At 42.2% G+C, this 24,270-nt stretch overlaps 1 protein-coding gene across 2 annotated transcripts in view; it reads right to left on the bottom strand.

Annotated features, from left to right (window-relative positions):
• Positions 1 to 18,654, bottom strand: part of nrp2a (neuropilin 2a) — an 82,662-nt gene extending 64,008 nt beyond the window's left edge. Inside the window, exons 1-2 of one of the 2 annotated variants that reach the window (XM_088606617.1) lie at positions 17,742 to 18,654; positions 8,752 to 8,929 (exon numbers count right to left, since the gene is read on the bottom strand). In XM_088606617.1, coding sequence (XP_088462743.1) covers positions 8,752 to 8,929; positions 17,742 to 17,841 — 278 coding nt within the window. In that variant the 5' untranslated portion in view covers positions 17,842 to 18,654. The remainder of the gene's footprint in view (positions 1 to 8,751; positions 8,930 to 17,741) is intronic. The other variant, XM_088606616.1, reaches the window with a different exon arrangement.
• Positions 18,655 to 24,270: the final 5,616 nt, after the last annotated feature.

Below are 24,270 nucleotides of genomic sequence, written 5' to 3'. Positions count from 1 at the left end.
ATATTAAGTAGATGTTTGAAGGAATTCCCATAGAGATTACACTGCTGCCGTTTTCAATTCTGGCTGAAAACAAGTACTAACCTCAGTCTCTTTCAACCTGTCATTTAGAGCTCATCTTAAAAAAACCAACAGGAAAGATATATGATGGAGTCCATCCTAACAGGTATCGCCAGGGGTTATCTCTGTAATACTAATGATTGCAAGAAGCGCAAACGCTTGCTATAGACTGTACTTTCGCAAGCACTCAGATCCACAGATGCTCTTTTCTTCACAATAAGAGACTTTGTGATCAGGAAGATGCCATTGCAAAGAAAAGGCATACTGGAGTAGGTCTTTATCAGGAAGAAGACTACGGTAGCATTTCTGCACTGGTATCTGCTTTGAACTTCCCAGCAGCCGAGATAATAACAGAATGAGCAGAGTAGTGTCTAATGAGAGCAGATATGACAGTCAGTCCCCAATGCAGTACTTCACACAGTGGAGACAGTGGCAGCCTGCTTCATTAATGTGTGAGGTAATGGCAGTCTTCAGACAGGGGGAAAGGCTAGTGCTGACACACACAGCGCAGGCATAACATCACTGCTCCCAATGTGAACTCGGTGAACTTCATATTGATTCTTCATTAAAACAGGAAAATTGATTGATTTAATTCCTCCCATTTTTGGTTCGTCCCAACCAGTTACTACCGGAGAATTACATCACTTGTGCACCAAAGACAGACACAGCCCCTGCCACCCCCTCCTCCACCACCATTCCAGGCATGCTCCCTCCAAATCAACTGCAGATCAATTCTTGTAATAGACTGACATGCAAGTTGGGAGGTGGATTTGAATCTCAAGTGGAGACGATACTTTTTTGTCTGTTGGGTCTTAATTGTCCTCCTGTCTTTCATATTTTGGGAGACAGTTTCACAGTTGCTGTTCCTTTGTTTTGTGTCTGTTACAGATTCATTTTCTGTTTGTTTGTTTTTTGTAATGCAAAAAAACTCAAGCTGTAAACGCATAATAGAGTCAGGACAGCCAGTGTAGTTGGCATGTGTGCTGGTCCACAACCAAAACGGGTGTGGTTTGTGATTAAACCCATTTTCCCTCAAAGCTCTGTACCACTTCATCACCAACATGTGGTTCACAGAAGGCAGTGGAATGCGGAAAAACAGCCATGGGAAAGAGAACAGTTTTGTTCCCACCCCAGAGGATCCTGATTAAGGTAAGGTCATACAGTAGGCTGTTATCAAACAAGCTGAGAAGTCTCCGTGCATTCTTGAAATAAGATAAAGGTGTCAACAAGAAATGCAGCAAAGACAAATGCACAAGATATTCTTTTAGAAAGCACACTGGACTTTGTCAGCTCACAACGGTGCATTAGAGTTCGGTCTGTGGGACAACTCACAACACCTCAGACTCTGCCTTAATCGAGACCACCTTCCTCATCCTCGCCCCACACTCCTTGTGAGATGTCCAAACAGTAACAGAGAGCACAGAACCGTGGCAAAATAATTCCGTAGCCTTGACTGCACCAGAAACGTTGCAATTTTGTGCAAATTGTGCAACTTCCGGAGGGCTTATCTATCCCGAAATTAAGATCAAGTCGTGCTGGAAGACTTTATCCCTTTCGTGAGGAGACCCCATTTCCATATCTACCTTCTCCTGACGCGATGCGAGCGAGAAAACTGTTCCTGGGCAGCTCGCTCTTCCTATAATAGTCCACTGAGAATAATAAACCCAGACAGAACTAATCTCAGCACAGGCAAGAAAAAAAAAAACTTGTCTGCACATTTCCATCGGCTGTTAGCCATCTCATCCTCATTGCTATGCAGCGCCCAGTGTGCAATATCGATGTAACTGGAGTACCATAATTGCATATTACATTACGGATATATCATCTTTTCTAATAGAAACTTCGGGACAGTAGGCATTTTGCATTTCATTTGACATCTCCTAAAATGGAAAACTGAAATACTACAGAGATATCGTGAGATGAGGCTGCGGAAACTCCCCTTTTTTTCCCCTCTCCTGTTGGGAGTACAGTTTCCAACACCATGCTTGCATGAAGTTTTAATTTCCGCCTGCACAGTGACTTTGATTTTCTTCCCTTGCAGTGGCTACAATGTACGGAACAGGTCCAGAATACGGAAGAGAGAGGGGACTGGCCGATCAGTGAGACAGCCCACGAGCTCTGCCTTTTTGTGGATCTGGTGCAATGAAACACCAGCAGCAAGAAATCTGACAAAGCACATCCTTAAATCATCGGAGATTACTGCATCAGAGATGACTCACTTCAAATAAATATTAAACAAAGCGCTGTACCAGTGGAGAAAAGGGAAAATCTCTGAGCTGTATTATCAAGTGAATACTCCTGCCTACCACAAAATAAAGAGTCAATCTATTGGCAGGCTATTATTGTCCCCTGACTGAACCTTTGATCCTGTTTTACAGTAAAACAAATCATATTGATGAACGTAATTATGGCATTCAGACACTTTGAGCTGTGAGACACACTGGATTTGTAATCAATGCTTCCATAAAAACACAGAGATAAGTGCAGCATAATACTGTTTGCCTCATGTCAAAACAGCAGAGAGGAATATCTCCTCCATCTAATGAAATGAACAATTAGATCATCTTAAAGGATTGTTTTATAAAGGGTACCAAACAGATGTACAAAAGGTATTAACCCCCAGCGAAGTCCCTTTACGTATATGTTCTTATGTTTTGTTAAACACCAATTTTTAGACAATGTGACCATTCCAAGGGACTAGCCAGATACGGACCTATTAGCAAATGGATTATGAAGGGTTGCAAACCATGTGGTGGAAATGAAAACTCCCGTTCTATAGCAGTTTGATCTATTTCGTTTTCTTAACAGGGACTACACTGAACTGTTGAAGCAAAAATGCAAACATCTGCAAAACCACTAGAACAACACTACGTCTGTCGGTGCAAGTTAATTCAAGAGAAGGCAGAACGAATGAAATATTCAGAACCTGATGTAAGAGCCTTGCAATTCCTTACAGATACTGAAAGGACACACACTGCTCAGTTATGGGATTCTTTCATTTTCCCTAAATGAAGACTGCTAATAGTTTAAAAGGAGAAGCTCCCAGGTGCAGCGCAGGATTGCATAACTGCGATATGAAGAACAGAAGACTGTACATGGCCAAAGAGACAGAGAGCTTGTAAATGCCCTTGTGTGCTTCCAAATCAAACTTAACCAGCAATTCTTGCAAATCTTAACTGCATGGACTTGATATCCAGTGGACTGTTGAAGTCACGTGCAATGACTTTGACTGAATTCAAATAAATGAAGACTGGGATCATGTCGTTTAGCCAGGACTTTTTCCTCACACTACTCTTATTATTTGTGCACTGAAGAAAGGAGAAAAAAAACTCCTCTCTGCATCTCCATCTTCAGTCAAGCTTTGTCTCACAAAGGAAGTTTCTATCAGGGGTCTCTTGTAGCCTCATCCATGTTTTTGGCTCACAAAGACACTTTTGTTCCTTGCAGTCTTGGTCCACATTTTTTTTTCTCTTTATGCAGTTGACCAAGAAAGCCTCAGAAAAACCATTACCAGGACTAAAAAACAACATCTTTACATGTTTTATTCCACTTCATTCCTCATTCAAGATCTCACATTCAATAGCTCAATAGTCTTGGGACCCTGTATTGGATAAGGTGATTGGAAATCAGAAGGATGAATGGAACTATTGAATTGTTCAATAGTTCAGTTAAACCCCAATTAGTGTGGTGTAGAGGCAAATTGAAAATGTATTTGGCATAAATCCGACTGGATGAAAGGAACAACCTTTCAGGTGACAGTACATGGATGAAGGCGAGACATTTATATGCAGGAGAGCGAAAGTGGGCGAGATTAGGGTTCGACCTCCTCTAGGTGTCTTATTTAAAATGTAACTTTGCATGCACTCACAGTTTAATATTGCTCCCATCAGCCTCTCTTGCTATGATTACAGGTTCTTTAATGGGAGAGGTCTAGTCCTTGCTGCTTTCTACCTTCGATATCTTACCATGAATGGATTATTAACAACTTATAAATGATGTGATCCAACATTTCACACGTTCTAGAGAAGTGTTCTGAAACCCAAGGACATTCCAAATGAGCTCTGAATGATTGATTTGGGTCAATAAGTTGCTAAGCCTACTGTTGCTAAGAGGACTAGAGGCGCTGACTCAAGTTTAAACCCAACTATTAAACTTGCAAGACTGTGTCGTCCCCAGGCCAGGGCTGCACACCCCTCTTTCAGAGAGAAATGTCTAAATGTTTTATGCTCATGACCTAAGCATGTTTGAATGGTGAAACACCAGATGGGAATCCACCATGAGGCATAGCATCACTCTAATGTTAGAATGAAATAATTAACTACTTCTACCTCCTCTGAATAGTTTTACTGTGTAGTTATATAATAAAATCAGAGTACAGGGAAGTTAAGCCACGAGAAACAGTGGTAATGCAAAGGAAAATGCATGGAATAAGCACTGTAAAACCATCCCATAGACTTACCATAATATACCATAATAAACATTGATAACAATCCACACAGGGCCTCATGTATCAATGCAAGCACTACAGACAAAAAGGCATTCTGCTCACTGAGGATGCTCACTGAGATCAATTCATACAAGGGTCTGCAGTAACTGGGACTGAAACAACGAATTCCAGGTTTGAAATGATCAGTATTTCAGAGTATATTTCCCTTAATTGAAATATAGCTCTTAACCCATGCAACTAGTGTCCAAATTATTAGGGAGAAATTTCAGCACTCCTCTGGGACTCAAGCGATGGCTCAGTCGCCTCATCTAAATTCCGAGCCCGTTCTACCGTTTGTCTACCAATGGGTGCAATTTCATTTGTTGTGTGTTTCTTCTTTAAGCCTCCCACACTTCACCCCTTACACATGTAAAAACTCCGAAATGCCTTATTTCTTACAGATGCTTAGGGTGGCACGGCAGGAAATAGCAGAGAGTGTTTTCAGCTGCTGTGGATGTAACTGATTCAGCTGACCAAGACAACCTGGAATTTGACAAACTTTTGAGAGAACTGAGACTGGACAATCACACGAACCAATAAAAGTGTGCATTTATGGCTTTGTTTACTAATGGATGTTCGATATACAGCTCTTTTTCCCTAGGCGCTTCTGCTAAAGGGCTAATGCCCTTAAACCCCAAAGTTTTGTTTTCTTGGTTTGCTCTTGCAGGTCACGCATATGTATATATTCTAGATTGAACTGTGCACATTATGTTCGATTTAGTGGGTCTTGGATTTTACTTTGTGATACGGGACATTTTTTATATATTTACAGGGGGACTTCACAAATCAGCAGCAAGCCTCTTATCCTGCGTAGTGTCATGGCAAGTCACAGCAGGATGCAAAACAGACCTGAGCAATTTCCTTGAAATGAGACACAGGTCTGCCAAAGGGCTGCTGAGGATTGGACAACATTCAGTAATGTCAATCATAGAAAGCTTGTCGTTGGAAAACCGCAGGAAACCCCAAACACCCAGGCAAAAGCAATATGAAAGCAGGGAAACATGCAAACTTCACACAGATAGATGTCCAAAACTGAACTGGAACTGAATCCAGCATCTACAAAGCAGCAGCACAAACAATCACACCAAGGGACTTTCACAGTGAATAAATCTAAAAGGAGCTTTTTTTTCCATTTTCAGCTTTCTCAAGTACTGGAAGAGGCATTACAACCACAGCAAGAAATGTCTGCAGCCAGAAGCATCTCAAGATGCACTGTAACAACCCATTTTAATAATATATAAGTATTAAATACGATAATAAGGATAAGGCAGGCAACATGATAAATATGAGGTTCTTTATTTGCCCTGTGGGGAAGCTGGCAATATCTGTTCTCGAGGAAGTGAAAATGAATTATTGTTAGTAACCGGCCTGCTCTTTGTCCATTGTGAAACTATAAGCTCAAGAACTACAATCCAAGCCTTTAGCTTTCTGGTTGGTGCCCCAGCAAAATCTCTCGGCAGATGGCGGAGACAGGTCTTCGTCAGCGTGCTAGCGCTGGCTTTGATGCGCCCAGATAACATAGTCGGGTGGTCCTTGAAGCTGTGAACCCAATCGTACAAGCTTTCCACCCTGCACAAATGGCACTTGACAGGAAATCAGTGGTCTGAGCTTTCCGAGGGTTGAGCTGCTTTCTGAGCTGACAACAATCTTCAGGTTATCTGCTTTGTGACAAGACGTATCCCTCAACTCTTTGACACGGCTCCCTCAGTAAGGCAGGCATGCAGAGCATCAGCACTATCTTTTGCTGTAACAGCAGCCCTGGGTACAGCCAATCAATCCTGATTGAACCGGCTTCAATTCCTTTGGCACAGCTTCCGACTTGGAATATGGAAGAGCATATTAAGCATGTGGGATTCGGGATGTCCCACTAAGGCAAAAATCTGACGTGCGTGCCTGTATCCCTAAAGGAATGGCGCTGCTGATTTAGGGTGCAACGACCTGCTGGATGTGTCACAAGATCGTTTAACCACAAAGGAGCTCTGTGATTCCCGGCCTCCTTGTGTTTTCATTTTCTTCCCCCCAGGCCTTAATACAGTTTGTCCTTTTCTTTTCATTCCTGTCTTCCACCTGGGTCTCCATACAAAGAGCCTCTATCTGCTCCTAAGCCACTCTCTCTCTCTCTCTCCTTTTTGTTCAACCACTCTTTCCTTGTCCCAACACCTCAACCATAAAGCCTTAACAGCTCGAGGTTTTCCACTCCAGTAGCTCTGCCTTCAACCAAAGAGGTGGGAAAACACAAGCAACAACACAAAAAAGGAGTTTAGCGTTTGCCAGAAAACCAATTACCCTGGATGGCACTCTATTACTGTTTATGACATATTGCTGAACCTGACCATATTAGAGATGGAAAACTCCTCAGCTGAGGCTGTCAGTGATAACAGTCTGGAATAGGGAGGGATCTTCAGGGCGAATCTAAGCAGGTTTCAGTGGCCTCGTTGTCACCGCAGATTCAGGTTCTTTGAGAGGAAAATTACAGATTTTGGTAAAGAACCGTTTTGGGTCATTTGCTGCCCTTTCTCCTTCACCCTAGCTAATGGAGTGTAGTTAACTACCTCCTTGTGAAAGTTCACAGCGCTTCAGAGTTCATTAACCAGCACAGAGGGGGGACAATCTGCCTTTTGGTTTACTCACTTTCTGGAATGCAGCTCGAGTGATGAGAGAGAGCTAGCATTAAAATGTACGTCCCAATTATTTCCAGAGGAATGTTAACCAAAAAAGCCAACTGAAAAAGGCAGGCAACCTGTTCTGGCCGTTTCGATGTTGTCAGTTACGACGGTCGCGAAGAAAGCTGCGCTTTAATTTTTAATTCGGGGTCTGCTGCTGCTACACATGTGCAGAAATCTATCACTCCCTGGGAGTTTCAAACACGGGGAAGTTATGTTAAATACTGCATGAGGTCAAAAATGAAGAACCGGGACACGCCTGCAGGAATATGAGGGGTTTCGCGTGGCAGATACTTGAGTTTAGGGTATGTCACAGTACATAAAGAGTAACAACGCCAGCCATAGTCATTAAGAATTTTAAATTACAAGGAAATGGGAGACGTCATGTGAGGCCTACCCTACAGAACCTTTTCTGCGCAAGTTTAACGGACTAATTTTCAGTATAAATCTGTACTTAATGTGTACAACTAAGACCCTTCCCTCTGTCACTTTCCATGGTTGGCTCTGGCTCACTTATCACTTGGGTACTTGGAAGTCCCAAGTTTTCTATTTTTAAGGTCCCTGTTCATACTTCATGACAAATGTTTTGGGTTTTGGGTTTGAGTGCTTTTTTGTAAATTCCATGGTAGTAGCCTGCAGCACGACTACACTGAGTTGAGGTACCGAATTTCTTTGGGCAAAGACCCCTGTTAACTTTCGGTTAAAACCAGAATGGAGAAAGTCCTCATTGGCCGCAAACAGGTATGCAGTTGAATGACTTCTTGATAGAACATGTCTATTTGCTCTCTACATGGCCAAATCTGAAACTGAAAGGTCTATCTAAAGACAATGGGATCATTTAAAACTAAAAATACGCCTGGAAGTGTATCAGGATGCTGAACGGGTTGATCCTTGTCCAGGTCACGTTTATACCACCCGGTGCATTTCTTAGAGTGACCACCAGAGGGTAGTCATAACACTTTGAAGAAACACAGCCAAAGAACTAATCTTAATATTCATTCAACGCTTTTAACAGTATTATTAGTATCATCAGCCCTTAAGGTATAATTTTAGAGAGTGCTTAATTCCTAGTCGAAACTGTCACTTTAAGTACCAAAACCTCTAGAGAAAGGAGACTTACAGGAGACTAACTGGAATATGGAAAGTTTTCATAACTCCAGCAAGCTTACTGTATGTCTGTTTTTTGTCGCCTTTAAATCTGGCAAGAAAACAAATTGACCTGGAAAGTATAAGGAAATGAGAATGCGAAAGCAGGACTCCAATAGGTCCACTTTGCAGAGTTTTGATTGTGGCTTATCTTAGACATCCCAGGCGCAACAGTTTAATTGGAAAAAATGGCCATTTTCATGCCCAGTTTTCCCGGTGTTTCGATTTCTATCACCCATGTCCTATTTATTTCACATGGAAATGGCAACTGTGGCTTTAACTTTCCCTATCCAACGGCTGCTTAACTCCCCCAGGCAGTGAGCTAGTGGACGTTTAACCTCCTCCCGTGCCGAGCTAAAACACAAAACTCAAAGGAGGCGTTCTAGAAAGGCGTCTCACCTGCAGTCGAGCCGCTCGAGTTCAAAGTGGGGGTTGAAGTTCAGCACAATCCTCTGTGAGGGCTCAGGAGCTGTTATGATCCATTTGCAATGCTGGTGAGGCGGGTATTCATGGGGGTAACCGGGGGAGGTGATGTAACCAGCCTGACTGGCATCGAGTTCTTCTCCACAGGTTTGCTCTGAGGAGGGGGAAAAGAAATAAAACTGAGAATGAAAACAGAAGCGAGCTTTGACACATTCCATGTGGGCTGTCACAAAGTCGGAGGCATTCTTCGATGTCTGATGACTTAACGAACACGTTAAGAGATAGCCCCTTGCATAATGTCAGCAAATTTCCCACCCTCCAGCACACACACACAAGATAATGGATTTCAATCGTTTTTTCACTCCCTAAGAGCACTGAGTGCAAGGATCTGCAGTTCCACAAAGGTTTACCCATTTTCTGAGAAACGCTTCCATTACAAAATCTCCCAGATCCAAATCTCTCTCCCTCTTGGTAAGCTCTGTCGTTATACTGGTCAGCTGAAAGAAACGGGCTCAGAGGTCAGTTTTGCCAAGTATTTTAAGTTCAGAGGCCATCTCAATTCTGTACTGCGATAATATCTGCCACAATGCAGCACTTCTGCTGAAGTGTGAAGGTTTTGTTCAGCGGCTGATTCTCATCTTAATCGAGCTTGTGCGCGCATTCTCCTTGTGTTTCATCCGAGAAGAAAAAGCCTTTTCATTCTAAGCACTTGATATCTTTTTTTATTCTCGGTGAAAGGCAGACCCAGGGACAGAAGGATACATTCACAGAAGAATGTATGCACAGGAATATCAATGCCTGAGCACCGCAGTTATACATTCAACGGTTTAACCTCTTGAGGGCCTGCGAACAGTATAAAAAATTCAAAGGGCCACCTTAACAACTTAAAAGGCGTTGATTTGAGCAGCTGACTTCTGAAATTAATCTAAAATGAATTATACGTTTTGCTGTCCTGAAATGAAATATCACTTGTTGCTTCCCACCAGCAACAGGAAAAAGTAACACACGCATGCTTAGATGTTTTGTTTAGTTTAATCCCTTTTAGAGCTTTTTCATAGTGGCCTAACCAGGACCGTTTGGAACAGGTTCTGAAGAAAAAGAGGCTGTAATTGACAAGACTGGGATTGTGGCACTCTTCCCCAGATGACTGGTAACAATTACACTCTGCCTTTGCCGGCATCCATTCCTTTTATAGACTATAATGCACCCTGTGGGTCAAATCCATTCAAAACCATTTCATCTCCTAAATACCAGAAACATTATAAGACACATTCCGCAAGAGAAACACAACTCGTTAAAAACACAGAATACCATGACTTCGGACCTGACATTGTAGGCCTCTCCTTTCATGCGTGTGTCATCTATTAATATGAAAAAATATCTGATAAAATGTAATAGACCCGCATGTGATGACATTTAGAATCCTATTATGTCTTTTTTTTTTTAAGGAGAGCTGTAGACTTGGGTTATATTACATTTTGTTTGTTTTTGCCTAAAACTCTAATCGATATATGTTACCTTTCAGTCCCCTTATCAGATAACCAGTTAAGTCCCAATGGCATGCTGCAGCAAAAATGATCATTTCCCCGCTACGGTTTCTCTTAAAAGGCCAGTTACTTAGGTCAAGCAGTTTCTGAAAGCTGCGTGCTCAGCACTTTGGAGTTCTTGGACTTCACTGACACTGCAGGAGGAACAAAGAAAACGGGGAATCTAATTATCGCCATTTTCGACTGCCACACGAGGCAAAGATGGTTGCTCATGGAAAAAGAGTGTGTAAGGGGATTAATTTCCACCCAAGAGGAAAGGATGTTAAAACTCATCGAGCTGTAGTCGGTGTGTGTTATTGTGTCTCCCCGGCTAAAATACACTCTGCACCTCCCTGGCTGTGGAATGCTGCTGTCTTGTCTATTTCTTTTATGTAGTGTTTATGTATTTTCCATCAATAGATGGGCAATAGTGAGAAATTGTTTCTGTCGCTTCAAAGTTTGCTTGCTCTACCTTTCCAGCTTGGAAAAAAAAACAGAGCTCACACACGGTAGCAACGTACCACTGTACGAAAGTCTGTATTAAACTGTGTTTAACATGGACTTGTGACTGGAACTACTGTTATCAAGAACCCCCTTATTGTTTTTAGAGAAATACATGTACAGGCCGCGTTTCATTCAACTAAGCCTGGACTGCTGTGTGTGCAAACTCATTTCTGATGTAGGAATTACCTCTCCGCTGTGTTTTACTATAGCAATCAGATATAAGGACTGAGGGCATGATAAATCTTTCTATAATTTCTTCTCCCACCTTCATTTGAAAAATAAGAAGGGGTCATTGCCTCAGGTAAGAGTAAATCATTGCTGTGTAAACTGCTTGAAAGCTAACAAGGCAAAGTTCCTGGTTGCTGTTGCTGTTGCTGTTTTATAAATGGGTTAAGAACACAAGAAACGTTTAGGTTGGTGAACATAAGAGCTTCGCTTTAGAAGAGCACAGGAACATAAGAAAACGTGTTCTGGTTGGCATGACCAGACACTTTCAAATGGTTTTCGAAAGGAAAATAAGTTAAGGAAAGAGAGTCCCACTCTCCAACATAAACAATTTTGAAGAGTGAGAGTTCCCTTTAAGAGGCGCACTGAAACCGAGACAGTCATTTACCTCCCTTCACCCATGAGACAAACGGGAAAAAAACATTTGTGGTACAATGTTTTCTAAGGCAAACGTCACGCATATTTACAGGGGCAATTTAGTAAATCACCTTACCTCTTCGACAAAGACATGGCAGTGTAAAAGAGCACACTGGAAGCAGAACATTCCGATTCGGTGTTTAAATTCTTAACATGACTGCCATCCTTCCAAAAGGCATATGGCAAGCGTTTAAAAAAAAAAAAAAAAAACAATTACAGAAACAAAAGTTTGAACACTGTAGCAGGCAGCTCTAAAAGTCAGCCTCAGCAAAAGCAAGGCAAAAAAAGCCTGTTTTATCAGCCTGAATGGATGAATGGAACACGACGTCTGCAATTTGGTGACAAATTGAAATTGTGAGGCTGCTGATGGTTGTCACTCAGAATGTCGAGCCTAACAGGAAAATGTGCTCTCTGCCACTACCCTTATTCGTTCTTCTACTATTTGCCTCACAGTTAATTCACCTGAAGGTTTTCTTTTTTCATTTTACTACAGTATGTGTTTTCACATTCTGTTTGGAACCAAGCTCTGCATCCAATAAATAACTGTAAATGCTTCTAAGCGGCAAAGGGGAAAATAATAATGTGACTGCATTATTTATAGGATTTTTTTTTCTTGCTTGTTTTGAATTTCATAGCGATAGCATGGTTTCAGCACTTTTCTGTGCCTCGGAAGATTAAATAGGCACTTGTTTGTTGCCCTGAATGCAAATACGTGACCTTGTTTTTGCACATTTAAAGATATAGCTCCTCTGTGTGGGTGGATCTCTACATACAGTAAGCAGACTGTTTGTCATGGATGCTAACCAAGACCAATAAGGTTTCATCTACTGTATCTCAATTCTTAGAAAGCAGAGCAGTCTTCAAACAGGCAAAATATGTGTGCAGATGTCTGTCTTTAAACGTATGATGCTCTAAGAGCCCATAGTGCTGTTGCATATCATTGCAGGTCTTACACATACTGTATATCAAAGCGGTAATAAAAACACTCAGCCTTCAATTATACACTCCTATGGGAATTGTGTTTAAAATTAAAGCTTTAATAATAATGTTCCTGATTACAAGATCACTAAGTCTGTTCCTCCCAAAGAGGTTTATGAATAGTTATATAAATCCAGAAAATTTATATAAATTCAGCATTTTGGTGCTGAAGTTTATATTGTTCTACATATGTATGTTGTTTATATATGTATGTAACGGTCTTCGGTCCTATTGAACTTTGTACTGTATATGTTGCATGCATGTCTCACCTGTGTTCTTACTGTACCGATAGCAAATTCCACCAACTATTGTTGTGTGGCAATAAAGAATAATCTAAAGAATAACCTAATATTGTCAAACAGGAGACACTAAACATTCGGGGAATAACAAGATTCTTTCTGTGACAAAAAGGTACACTAATGCAAAAGTACTATTTACTTTTGTGGCATTAGGAAGGACCATGAAACATCACAGTTTATCTCCCTGATTAAATCTTTAATTTTCTCCAAAAGCTGAAGCTCTTTACAGGCTTTTGTTTTGGTGATACAGAGGCAAAATGGCACATGTATGGTACTGTACATGTGTAAACGACAAGGTACTTTTAAACTCCTCCGGGTGTGAGCGTTATATGCAGGTTTTGTCAAGGGCTGGAAGTGAGAGAAATATTTTTGGCTGTGGCTGTGGTTTCACTATTCTCAGGCGCTCTGTTACTGTCCAGTTCTCACAGGATGAGGAGGTTGAACAGCAATTGTGACTTCTACGATACACACCGGTCAACCCCACCAGCAAAGGAACAAGTAATAGGTTTATTCCATGCTGAAAAAAAGAAGAAAGAGAACACAACGTTTCGGCCGTGGAGCCTTCTTCAGGTGTGAGCACCTGAAGAAGGCTCCACGGCCGAAACGTTGTGTTCTCTTTCTTCTTTTTTTCAGCATGGAATAAACCTATTACTTGTTCCTTTGCAGCCTACGCATGCTGACGCAGCTACCCACCTGAACTAAACCCCACCAGCATGTGTGCAGGAGAAGAGGAGGTACCCCTTCATTCATCGGCAGTCATTCAACGAGACCCCACGATGCAGAGCACCAAAATCAGCCCCTGTTTTTAGACTGTTTTGCACTGCTTCACCTGTTCTCTGATTTCAGCGCCAAGTGTCAAGGTAAACAATCCTTCACCACAAAACAGTCCGCAGTCCATCGGCTTTATTTGTCTATAAATGATGGGTAGAACTGCTCATGTGACTCTCCAGCAAGTTACCAGACTGAAAAAAAAAGATCTTGAAGGAAACTTCTTCCATTCATCACTGTGGCTGACTTATGCTCTTCAACTCAAGCTGCCATTAATCTATACATTTCTGGGATGTTTTGGCCCTCGTGTTAAGGCTGAAGCTTCACTTTGATCCAAAATGTCTGACACATTGTTTTTGCAAAGGAAGGTAGAACATGAAGTACTTGGCAGGATGAGATTCAGCCTTGAGAGCGGCCAAAGACGCACATCTGAATCTCATCACTGAGGTGTATTTTAGTGGGACTTGACTCCTTCCACGGCAAGCGATCGACGTCATGCATTCCTCCAACCATACAGTTTAGGAGGAGGGCCGTTGGGCCCAGGTGATTTCGATTAAAACAGAAAGCGAGGAGACGAACGAAAAGGAAAGAAGACAGGGAGGAACAAATAAAACTATGAGGTGGCTGATTGGAATATGAGCAAACACCCTGGGAAAGTGGAAAGTAAACGGGTTACACAAGGCTCAGGAAGGGGATTAAGTTTTAAAGACGTACTGTATTAGCCATCCTAACCGTCGCTGTGCAGACACGGCGGAAACTGTACAAGACAACAAAAACTAGAACGAAACGAAACAGGGAAATGGGGAGAAATTGCACAGCGCACGATGAAGAAAAGCGCAAATTTAAACAGAGACCACGCGAATGTACCATGTACTAGGGAGTTTGAAAAAAAAAAGGGCTAGGGACCCTGTTAAACCCGGTTTTGCGGAGATAAAAATGTCCGTAGATAAAAAGGCTATCGGGGGGAATAAAGCCTTGTAGGGTATTCCGTTTATAACCAGCAACCGAGCCTTGAAACATGGAGCAGGTGGTTGGTGTCACACCAAAGCCCACGGACTGGAAGTTAGTGGGCGGCTCAGAGCTGTGAACTGGGCACTAGCCAACTCCACTGCAGATCAATACTATTAAACGTTCAAAAAAAAAAAGAGAGAGGAGAAAGCACGCCGTGTAGAAATCACGTTGTAACACAGCCTCTACCACGAGTTAAGGATCTCTGTGGTTCTACCTGCCCGTGAACTGGAGTAGTTAATGGGATAGAGCTGGCCCCGGACGCGTATGTGAATCTCATTTCACCCTATTTCGAATGAAATGACTGAAGAATCAAATGCGCTGCCCGTCCTATCCCTGCAGAAAGACGCCTGACGGACTAAAGAACCCCCCCAAGTTCAATTTGGTTATTCCCTACAAAATACGTGTAAGTAGATCTCTAGCGTTTCCCCCAATGAAAGGTTTATAAAAATGAACCTCACTGGACTTAACATTCCGAACTTCTTACATTACCGCGAACATAGCCTAACGCAACTAAATGTTGCCGACTTTACTGCCCTTAGCCCGAGTTTACATTTTTCAAAAAGTACCGCCACTTGGTAACTACTAACAACGAATTATTCCGATTTATTGCACAAAAAAAACACTTAAGACGGTTAAATCGATAATTAACCCATTTTCATCCGAAACTTATCGACCTTAGCTGTTCTCAAATGGTAATAACAACGTATAAACAGACAGGTACATCTCAACTTTTGCTCCAAAATTGTTTTCCCCTCATTTACCGAGTTTACAACTGACAGGATCTGTAGTTTTTATGTTACCGAGGTGGACCGCGAGTTGCGAACTCTTCATTAAAACGCATTTTCCCTTTAAGGATCTGATATTGGGGAACTGGATATTACTGGCTGTACCTTGATAACAGCAAAATTTGTACACTTTTAAACGACTTAAGTCTGCTCAGGTTAAAAGCATGCATTTTTGTTTGAAGACATTTCAGTTTTTCGGTAGGAGAAGTTGAAGTCGATTAATAGCTGTTAAAAATTACACATTTGATGTGGGGACGCAGGACTACAGTAGAAAGACTAGCTGTTGCTAGCGATGTGAAGTATTGCTCTGGCGAGGATTTTTAAAGCAGATTGTCTGCTTTAAAGGGGTCCAACCCATTGCCAGGAACTGAAGGCGCATTTCTATGAGGAGAAATCTAGAGTAACGTTAATACATTTAAAAGTGTGGCATTTGGGTATTCGGTAAGATATTTTAGGGAAATTCTACAAGTATTTTTTAAAGGTTGGAAATTCTCTTCGCGCCCTTTCTTTTAATAGCATGTAATCGTTTCATCTTTTTAATTTTTTTTTCTCCCCTGGAAACCAAATGCACACTTCAGCAAAAACACAGGAAATGCCTCAATTGAGCAATAGAGAGCCCTGAGGTCTACTGAAAACATGAACGAAAGAGCTTATGGACACGTATTTGCAAACCTAGGTTATATCAAACGAAGGGAATATTCAATACTCGGCGGTTCAGTCCTCTGTCGGTCACCCCCAGCCCAACGGGCTCCGGACCACGCTTTCGCCGCGGATAACGGTGACGTCCCTTTGCCTGTACATTAGGCTACACACCCGATTCAACAGCTAGAGACTCTCGCTCAGTCCCTTAACTAAGTGGCTCTGTTGCTGGTCAGGCTAACGAGGTCTTAAGTGTTTCAGTAGTCTCTGAAGCCTGTCTTTTCATTTTCTGACCCATTAATGACGCCAGCTACTGCAACTACACATACTAGTACAGTCACTACTACTACTATAATAATGTGTTAGAATCAGGGCGTTACATCGCACGTGTATTAGAAGGAGACGTTATCATTCATACGGCTTTAATTTAAGGGGAAGGGGCTGTCGTCTTGCTTTAAACGTGTAACCTGCAAGTACCATCACTTACGAGGTGGCTAGTAGTTGTAATTCTTCCAAAACGACTCCCAGCCAGCACACATGACCAGGCTGTCGAGCGAACTCAAAAAACCCCACCAGCATAATTAAAATGTATTGTACGTTAAACGCCTGTGTATTTTTTTTCCGGGGTTTTTTTATTTTTTTATTTCTTGAAACAAAAGATCACCGAAAAGGCTTATTTATTTAAATATTTAACTGGGGACGCTAATATCTCATTTCTGAGGATCTGCGTGTTGAGATTTTTTCCCCATCTCTGTACGAAGCATGATTTAGCTACCCTGACAGCAAGCCTGCTTGCTTAGATGGAGGGCCACGATTTCGCATTTTGACTGCTTTAGTGTGAATCGAAGAATGAAAAATGTCTTCTAGATTAACAGATGCGGTAGAGACCTCTTCAGCATCTATTCACTCCCCCCCACTCTATCGTTTTGTTTTTCGTAAGGTAAATGAGGTGTCCTGCAAATTTATAGCTAGTCGAAGTTTATATAGATAAACAGAACGTGGCGCTATGTAATAATTGCGGGGTTGCTACTTAAAATGTAAGACAAATAGCAATCTCTAGTACTGACGTTTGTCTTGAATTGGATTTGCAGTCCGCACAAGACACCGTGTATTATAATGGGCGAGAAAAACAATCGCTTTGTTATTCTTAAAATAAATCTCTTAATCATCCTAAAAGTGTCCCTGACTTTTTCCCCCCCGCAATAGATAAGGCTTTGAAAACAACTTTCCCAAAGGCACTCGTCAGAAATCTGATTGTCTGCGACAAATGTTTACATTGTTAAAAAAGAAAACCAGACCCTTGTCTTTGAAGTATGGAAATTGTTTTCACTGACCAATTAAAGAAACGTCTCCGGTCCGTCTTACACAGCCCTTCACGAACAATCACGCAGTCAAACTGCATGTTGCATTTTTCAGGATTGAGGCTACTTGGTACTGTTAGCGTGGTTTTATTCGAGATCTGTAACTTTCCCGTTGAAGAATGAAACAGCAACATCAAAACACATGGTACTGCTTGCCAGAAAACAATGCCTATCTGAAAATATTTACCAGATTTGTGTCTGTTTAAAAGCTTGATTTGTAACAGATGTTGCGATTACAGCGAAAGGAGGTCATTTCTGGCTTTAGAGAAAACAAAGCGTTCACAGTTGTAAATACAACGCTAACGGGCTGCATTACACTGTATACGGCACATATTTCAAGTAACAAAATGAGTTTTGGAAGTCCTGCGTGAAACATTTCAGCAACGCCTCAGAGGTATTCACGAATTTACTGGAAAGCGGGCTGGAAAAAGGCGAAACGGCTGAAAAACTTACTTTCTTCTCCGTGCACAGTTGAGGTTAAAACACAAACGAGTAAAAATCCAAGCCGATATGCGAATATATCCATCTTGAGGGTATTCTGAGGGGGGGACATGCTGTCAAAGTCTTCGCTTGATGTTTTGAGGAAATGTTTATTTTCCTTTTATGAGCCGCACACTTATCCCAACTTGGTTTGCGGCTTTTAGCTTGAGAAATGCGACTACTTTCCTGCCTTTCCTTCCACCTTTTGCGTTGTCCGTCTCTTACGCGGCACAGTTTCCTTGGTTTAAGTGACTAATTCATAAACGCTGAATTAGTCATATTACAGACTTATGCGTGAAACTAGCGTTAAGTCCCACAGTTGATAACTTTCTATCTTTTCGAAACTAGGGGGGGGATTTATGCCAGTCTTTCAGGTTAGCTCCACAGTTTATCAAACTCCAATGAATTGAAGTGTCCAACCAGTTTGTGTATCGCGCCCCGTATATTATTTCCAGTCATGTAATGAAGAAGATAGTTCTCCCTCTTTCTCCCCAAAAATATACCATCTGTTGTGACTTAAGATAAGCCGACGGAACAATGCTGCATCTCTGCTAAAAAAAAAAAAGGGCAGGATGATCTTCCTTACGGTGAATCGGGAATCAGATTCGCCTCCGTTCTCTTGGTTCAGATGACTCGCTTTGAGGCAAGAGCTGCGGTCTGTCTGCTGTAGCAGCGTCTTGCACCACCAGTGCTTCTGAGCCGACTCTCTGCGGCAGCATGTGGATGTAATAGCATTAAGTCAGAGCAGCTATCAGATTACACTCCGCGCCTTGGACCGCCTCCCTCAGTCTCTGATTAAAGAGAAGGACTGGCGCTTTCTTTCTTTAAAGTTAAAAAACGGAGCGCACAGCCTTGCATGCACCAGACCGGTGCGACGCCGATACCAGTGATACCAATCCACAGGCAGTGAAGAGGAGTTCCAGATAACCAAAAAAAGCCCGTCTACTGGATAGATAACGTGACTCCTAAAAATCTCGTCAGTGATGATAATGATGATGACAATTACATTAACTATGATTAGGAGAACAATAAAGTTGCGTAATAGACGCACACCGGCCGACAATTTGATTACTTTTGCCGCTAGCATCAAATATAGGGTGACCGACAGCTTGGTAAATCCCCTAGTTAGACAGAAACGTGTTTGGGTCTAGTGCAGTACAGAAAGTAGACAGTGTCACAAGTACAAGAAGAGATCTCTGTTTCCAAAGGCGGAGCCCCGCGGACAACGATCGTGTGAAAGGAGCAGTAGACAAGTAGCACCTTTTCCACTGAACGTATTGATCCCGAGTTATTAGTCCCATTTTCGAAAACAGAATACTTATTTTAGTTCTCTGATGCGTTTAATTTCAACCCCCCAGCTATCGCTTTAATAGTGCAGATAGAGTAAAGTCACGTGTAAGCAAAAAAAAAAAGGCGAGGCGCGAATAAACCTACACCTGAGAAGAGGCAAGTGATTCAACTTGAAAAAATCACAAAAACTAGAGACTCATAAGAAAAAACGACATTTGCTGTCGTAGCAAACCCACCAAAACAAAATCGCTGTGTACGTTTTAATGTAGCACATTTCTTTACTTTCAACTTGTATTAAAAATGTGCGTAATGAGATAAAGTAAAGATAAACGGACTACTGGCTTGAAAATGGTATTTTGCCAACAGCTGGTTAAGTCTCTTCATAAAACCCAGTGCTGTTTTTTTTGTGTTATTAAAAAATCCTTTTTGTTATTACTGCACTTGTGATCGGATTATTAAATGAATCTGGTGCTCATTGAAGTCGCCAAGACTTGTCAAACGATTGTTCAAATTCACAATTTTCACATAAAAGGGAAAAATATGTCTCCAATGATATGTTTTTCGGTGACAACTAAGCAGACAATGCTCCTTAGACTGAATCCTATACAGTAGTGACAAAGGGACTTTCTTTAGAATATTTCCTACATGAGGATTAACGAAAGAATCTCATGACCACATTCTGGAAATTTGTATTATTCACTATCCAGAATGACGATGAACGCGTGTTTCGTTTAGACCCTTTCAGTTTCAAAACTGATGGCAGGGTAGATTTAAGAGCAGTTTGCACTTCCCTCTGTAACTAATTTAAAAACGCCCATTTGGATATCTACAATGTTGTTACAACAAGGTTTAAAAGTTTCCTAGGCTATCATCCTAAAAGAGGGAGAAATTACATTTGCAATCACACCGGGCACAGGCTAAAATCAGTTCCTCAAGTGAACAGTGAATCCCAAAGCAGCTACAGACTATGGATCACATTTTTTGTCATTTAAAAAAGAACCACAAGGATTAGACAATGAGAAACACTAGTATAATAGACCTGTGGAGGTGATACAGTTGGTAGTTATTGGCAGCAATATCTGCAGGCAGGCAAATTGCAAGAAAGACTGCATGCTATTTTGTATGGGCAAGTCACAGAGCCTGCTGACATTTATTTTGTACATACTATAACCATTATTTGAAAGTCTGATCTCAGCTTTCTGTCGAACTACTGGAGACCAACAGGGAAAAATAACTGCAGACCCATTATTTTTCCTTGTTTGATAAACATGTTGATTTGCCAAGAAATTGCTAGCACTGTTGCTGCACCTAAATCGTCCGCATGTGCCTCAAATACGCTGGCAGGGTACGTCCTAGATGGGACACCAGTCCATCACAGGGTGGACAGACACAAACACGCACACCGAGGCGCAGCCAATTAACCTACCAGTATGTCTCTGGGCCGTGGAAGGAATCCCGAGCACCTGAAGGAAACCCATGTGAACACAGGGGGAACATGCAAACTCCCCACAGACAGGTAGCACCCCAGATCTGGAATTGAACCCGGGACCTCAGCACTCCTAGGCACCAATGCTAACCACTGCACCACCACGACTTCTCTTTGCTCTCAAACCTATTTTCTTAGTATGGCCTGCAAAAGATGTCAGAGTTGACCCTGCCTATTTTATTTTCGTCCCAAACCTCCAGTCCTCAAATCTATTCCCCAACATGTGCAGCGGAGTGGACGTACCGCTGCCAGAAAAGCGGTAAAAAAGACAGCTGTAATGAGGTACAGCACTTAGAAATAAGAACGGCTTTTTTCATTTTGGAGCTGAAATGATAGAAGAGCTCTGGCTTTGGGCTGGTGGTTTGAGCAGACTGTTCAGTTTTGGCGCACGGACGCCAGATGGGTGCATTGCAGCAGAGAAGATGATGGCTTGAGCCAGCAGTCAGTTCCCCTCATGCTCTGTGCAGCACGGAGGCTTGGCACAGCACTAAAAAGGCAGGGTGGGAGAGTTTGTTTTGACTTGTAATTTTAACCGGGGCAGCTCCCTTTTTTTTTTTTGTACAGCCGAAGGGGCTGCCATTCTCCAAAACACACATGAAGACTGCAGGGAAGAAAGCGTTCGCAAAATGGAGGGGAAGGCATCGGGGCTTGATCACTCCCCGTTCTGCACTCTTACCACACAGCACACATCAAAGTCTGGCGCTTTACATCCAAGAAAAAGCACTGCCCTAATATTATCTCCTCAAAAAGGCACACCAAACCCACTGAGACAAGCAGAACAGTAGCCTAAAATCAGGTTCACTAAATACACAGGCTATATATTGTAAAAATGCACATCAAAAGAGGGTTATTTTGGTGGTATGCTGGCAAGTACTGGTGCTTCAGAGCATCAGGGCCCTGGGTTCACTTCCTCTACTGTGTGTATGTCTATATGGAGGATGTATGTTCTACCTGTGTTGGCATGGGTGTTTCTGTCAGGACATGGTGATCAGTTTAGCATGGGTGTTCTGTATTTCCCTTTCCGTTTCTGCGACGGACTGGGAAGAGTTGCATGTTCTCAATCCGCGCCCTGCCCTCCCCACCTCTTCCAGGTTGCTGCTGGAAGAGGTGTTAGTGGGGCCAGCAGGGGGCGCTCACCCTGCGGTCCATGTGGGTCCTAATGCCCCAGTATAGTGACGGGGACACTATACTGTAAACAGGCGCCGTCCTTCGGATGAGACGTAAAACCGAGGTCCTGACTCTCTGTGGTCATTAAAAATCCCAGGGCGCTTCTCGAAAAGAGTAGGGGTGTAACCCCGGTGTCCTGGCCAAATTTCCCCCCTGGCCTTTACCCCATCATGGCCTCCTAATAATCCCCCTCTGTGAATTGGCTACATTACTCTGCTCTCCTCCCCACTGATAGCTGATGTGTGGTGAGCGTTCTGGTGCACTATGGCTGCCGTCACATCATCCAGGTGGATGCTGCACATTGGTGGTGGTGGAGGGGAGTCCCCATTACCTGTAAAGCGCTTTGAGTGGAGTGTCCAGAAAAAGCGCTATATAAGTGTAAGCAATTATTATTATTATTATTATTACATCATCTGTGGCCCTCACCAAAATGAGTTGCCTAGCGATGACCGGGGGCCACAAAGGCACCGCCCGCCCCTCAACCACAATAAAGAACGTTGTTTAACATATGCTCATGAAACTGAGTGATCCTACAGCCAGCAGGGAACTGACCGAGTAATACAAGCCTGCTACTGACAATATTGCAATGTGAATATACAACTGCAGCGCACTCTCAGCTGTGCACACAAGACTGAACAACTTTATGGAAGAAATTACAAGGGCAAGTCGCTGTTGAGCCATATTCATATAGTTGACCAAAGTAGCAAAGTAATATAAAAACAATATGTTTTGTTGAGCTGTTAGGAGAAATATACAAATCGGGACCACCAGTCTCTGACAGCAATGAATACAACAAGAATTTGTCACTGATTTTCAGCTAGCAATCAGTTATATCACTCAGGTTTATTCTCAAATTCAGAGATTCCTGGCACATTTTTTAGTTGTGTATGAAAAGTGTACTTTTAATAAAAACGTACAGATCATTAAAGTCATTTTACTCCATTTCACATTCGGTAAAATGCTTTCCCCTCCCTCCACTGAGTACTGTACTTGCAAAGTCGTTTTTTTCCCATAATGCAAAAAATGCCATTTTTCTCACTTTGGCCTGTCTGAATAAATGTGGACCTTCATTCAGCTCTGACTGCTACACGGCAATTTCCTGCTCAGCATTCAGTCTACGCTGTTATCTGACACCCCTCATAAAATCCGTGAAAAGGCAAATGACGAAAACATTTGCTACCACACGAAATGTTTTAAGTATTCTCCAGATTAACACTCTATCAAATTACCTGAGGTAAGCACGGGGCTCATTCTCAACTCAAGACTCATACAGTATACCCCATTCTGTATGGAGCTGCTTTGTCATACTGTACCTGAGAATATCTGGCACGAGGCAAATTGAGCCAGTTAAGGATAAAAAAGAAAACAGTTTTGAAAGTACAAAAGAGACATAAAGGTAATCAGCTTTTTTTGTGTGTGGTAGGTTAATACGCTGGATAATTTGTTTTGGTATTTTCAGAAGGCTACCAGCCTTTGGATTTTCAGCGTGGTGACAAAATAATCCCACGACTTCCAATTTGACTCAGGTTTTGTGAAAGTGTCTGCCGGGAAGAGCATTTTGTAATCACACTACAGACGTCACAGAAAGCCGATGCATTTCGTTGGCTTTTTATGTATTTGTTTCATTCTTTAAAGTTAAAAATGGCCATGTAATGTAGAGATCACTGCGGGTCTGGAAAAGTACCTGTTAAGTACAGATCCTGAGACACACCTTCCAGGCTTTAGGCCTGATACAGTATATGCTGGGACAAATGGATATTGCTGTGGCCAGTGCAATATCCACCTGCACCTTACTGATACTGCTATCTTACCCTGTGTGTGCTTTTCAGAATTCAGATACTGTAATGTTGTGTGCCTGCACACACACGTTCAGGTTTTGCTGCACTCTCTTCAGAAGGAGAGGGTGGCCCCATCAAACAAGGACAGTAAATTAGTATGTCAAAGCCACATGAGTGTAGCTGACACTTCAATTTACTACCCTGGTTTAGTAATGGATGGTTCTTCCTTAGCCTGAAAAAATAAACTCAGGCAACCACTGCCCTATCCATGGGGAAATGTTGTGAGGTTATTGTCTCCACTGAATTCCAAGAGACCTCCCCAAATACAAATTGTTGCAAATCTACTCCGTTTCCTCTCACTTAAACACCTAAAGAGGACCTATTAAGAACATTTCTGAGTTGATAAGCGAGCTGTATCTTGCAGACTTTTTAATCTTTCTTTCTCATTTCCTATCACTGAAAAAACAGATTTGTTATGGCATTGTAGCCACATACTGTATGATTACTAAGTATCATTAATGTTCATAGGCATCGCCCGCACTTGGTGAAAAACTTACAGCACGAATGTCATTGCGAAACCGGTTTGATTCACCTGGGCTTTATTCGGAGCCGAGAAGTTGGTTTCCAGAACAAAACCAAATATTTCTCCAGCAACTTTAAATCAGGCTGAACAAATGAAAATACAGTACACAAATGCAGGGCCGCCATTTCGCCTTTGTCAGACAAGAAGGCCTGAGAAAAAACAAACTGAAGAAGTGAATAAAGTTGAGGGGTTTAGCTG

Source organism: Lepisosteus platostomus, chromosome 14 (genome assembly GCF_059453375.1).
Source record: "Lepisosteus platostomus isolate fLepPlt1 chromosome 14, fLepPlt1.hap1, whole genome shotgun sequence".
In the NCBI taxonomy this organism is placed as follows: Eukaryota; Metazoa; Chordata; class Actinopteri; order Semionotiformes; family Lepisosteidae; genus Lepisosteus; species Lepisosteus platostomus.
Note: the sequence above shows the minus strand (reverse complement) of the source record. Positions and strands in the feature narration are given on the sequence as shown.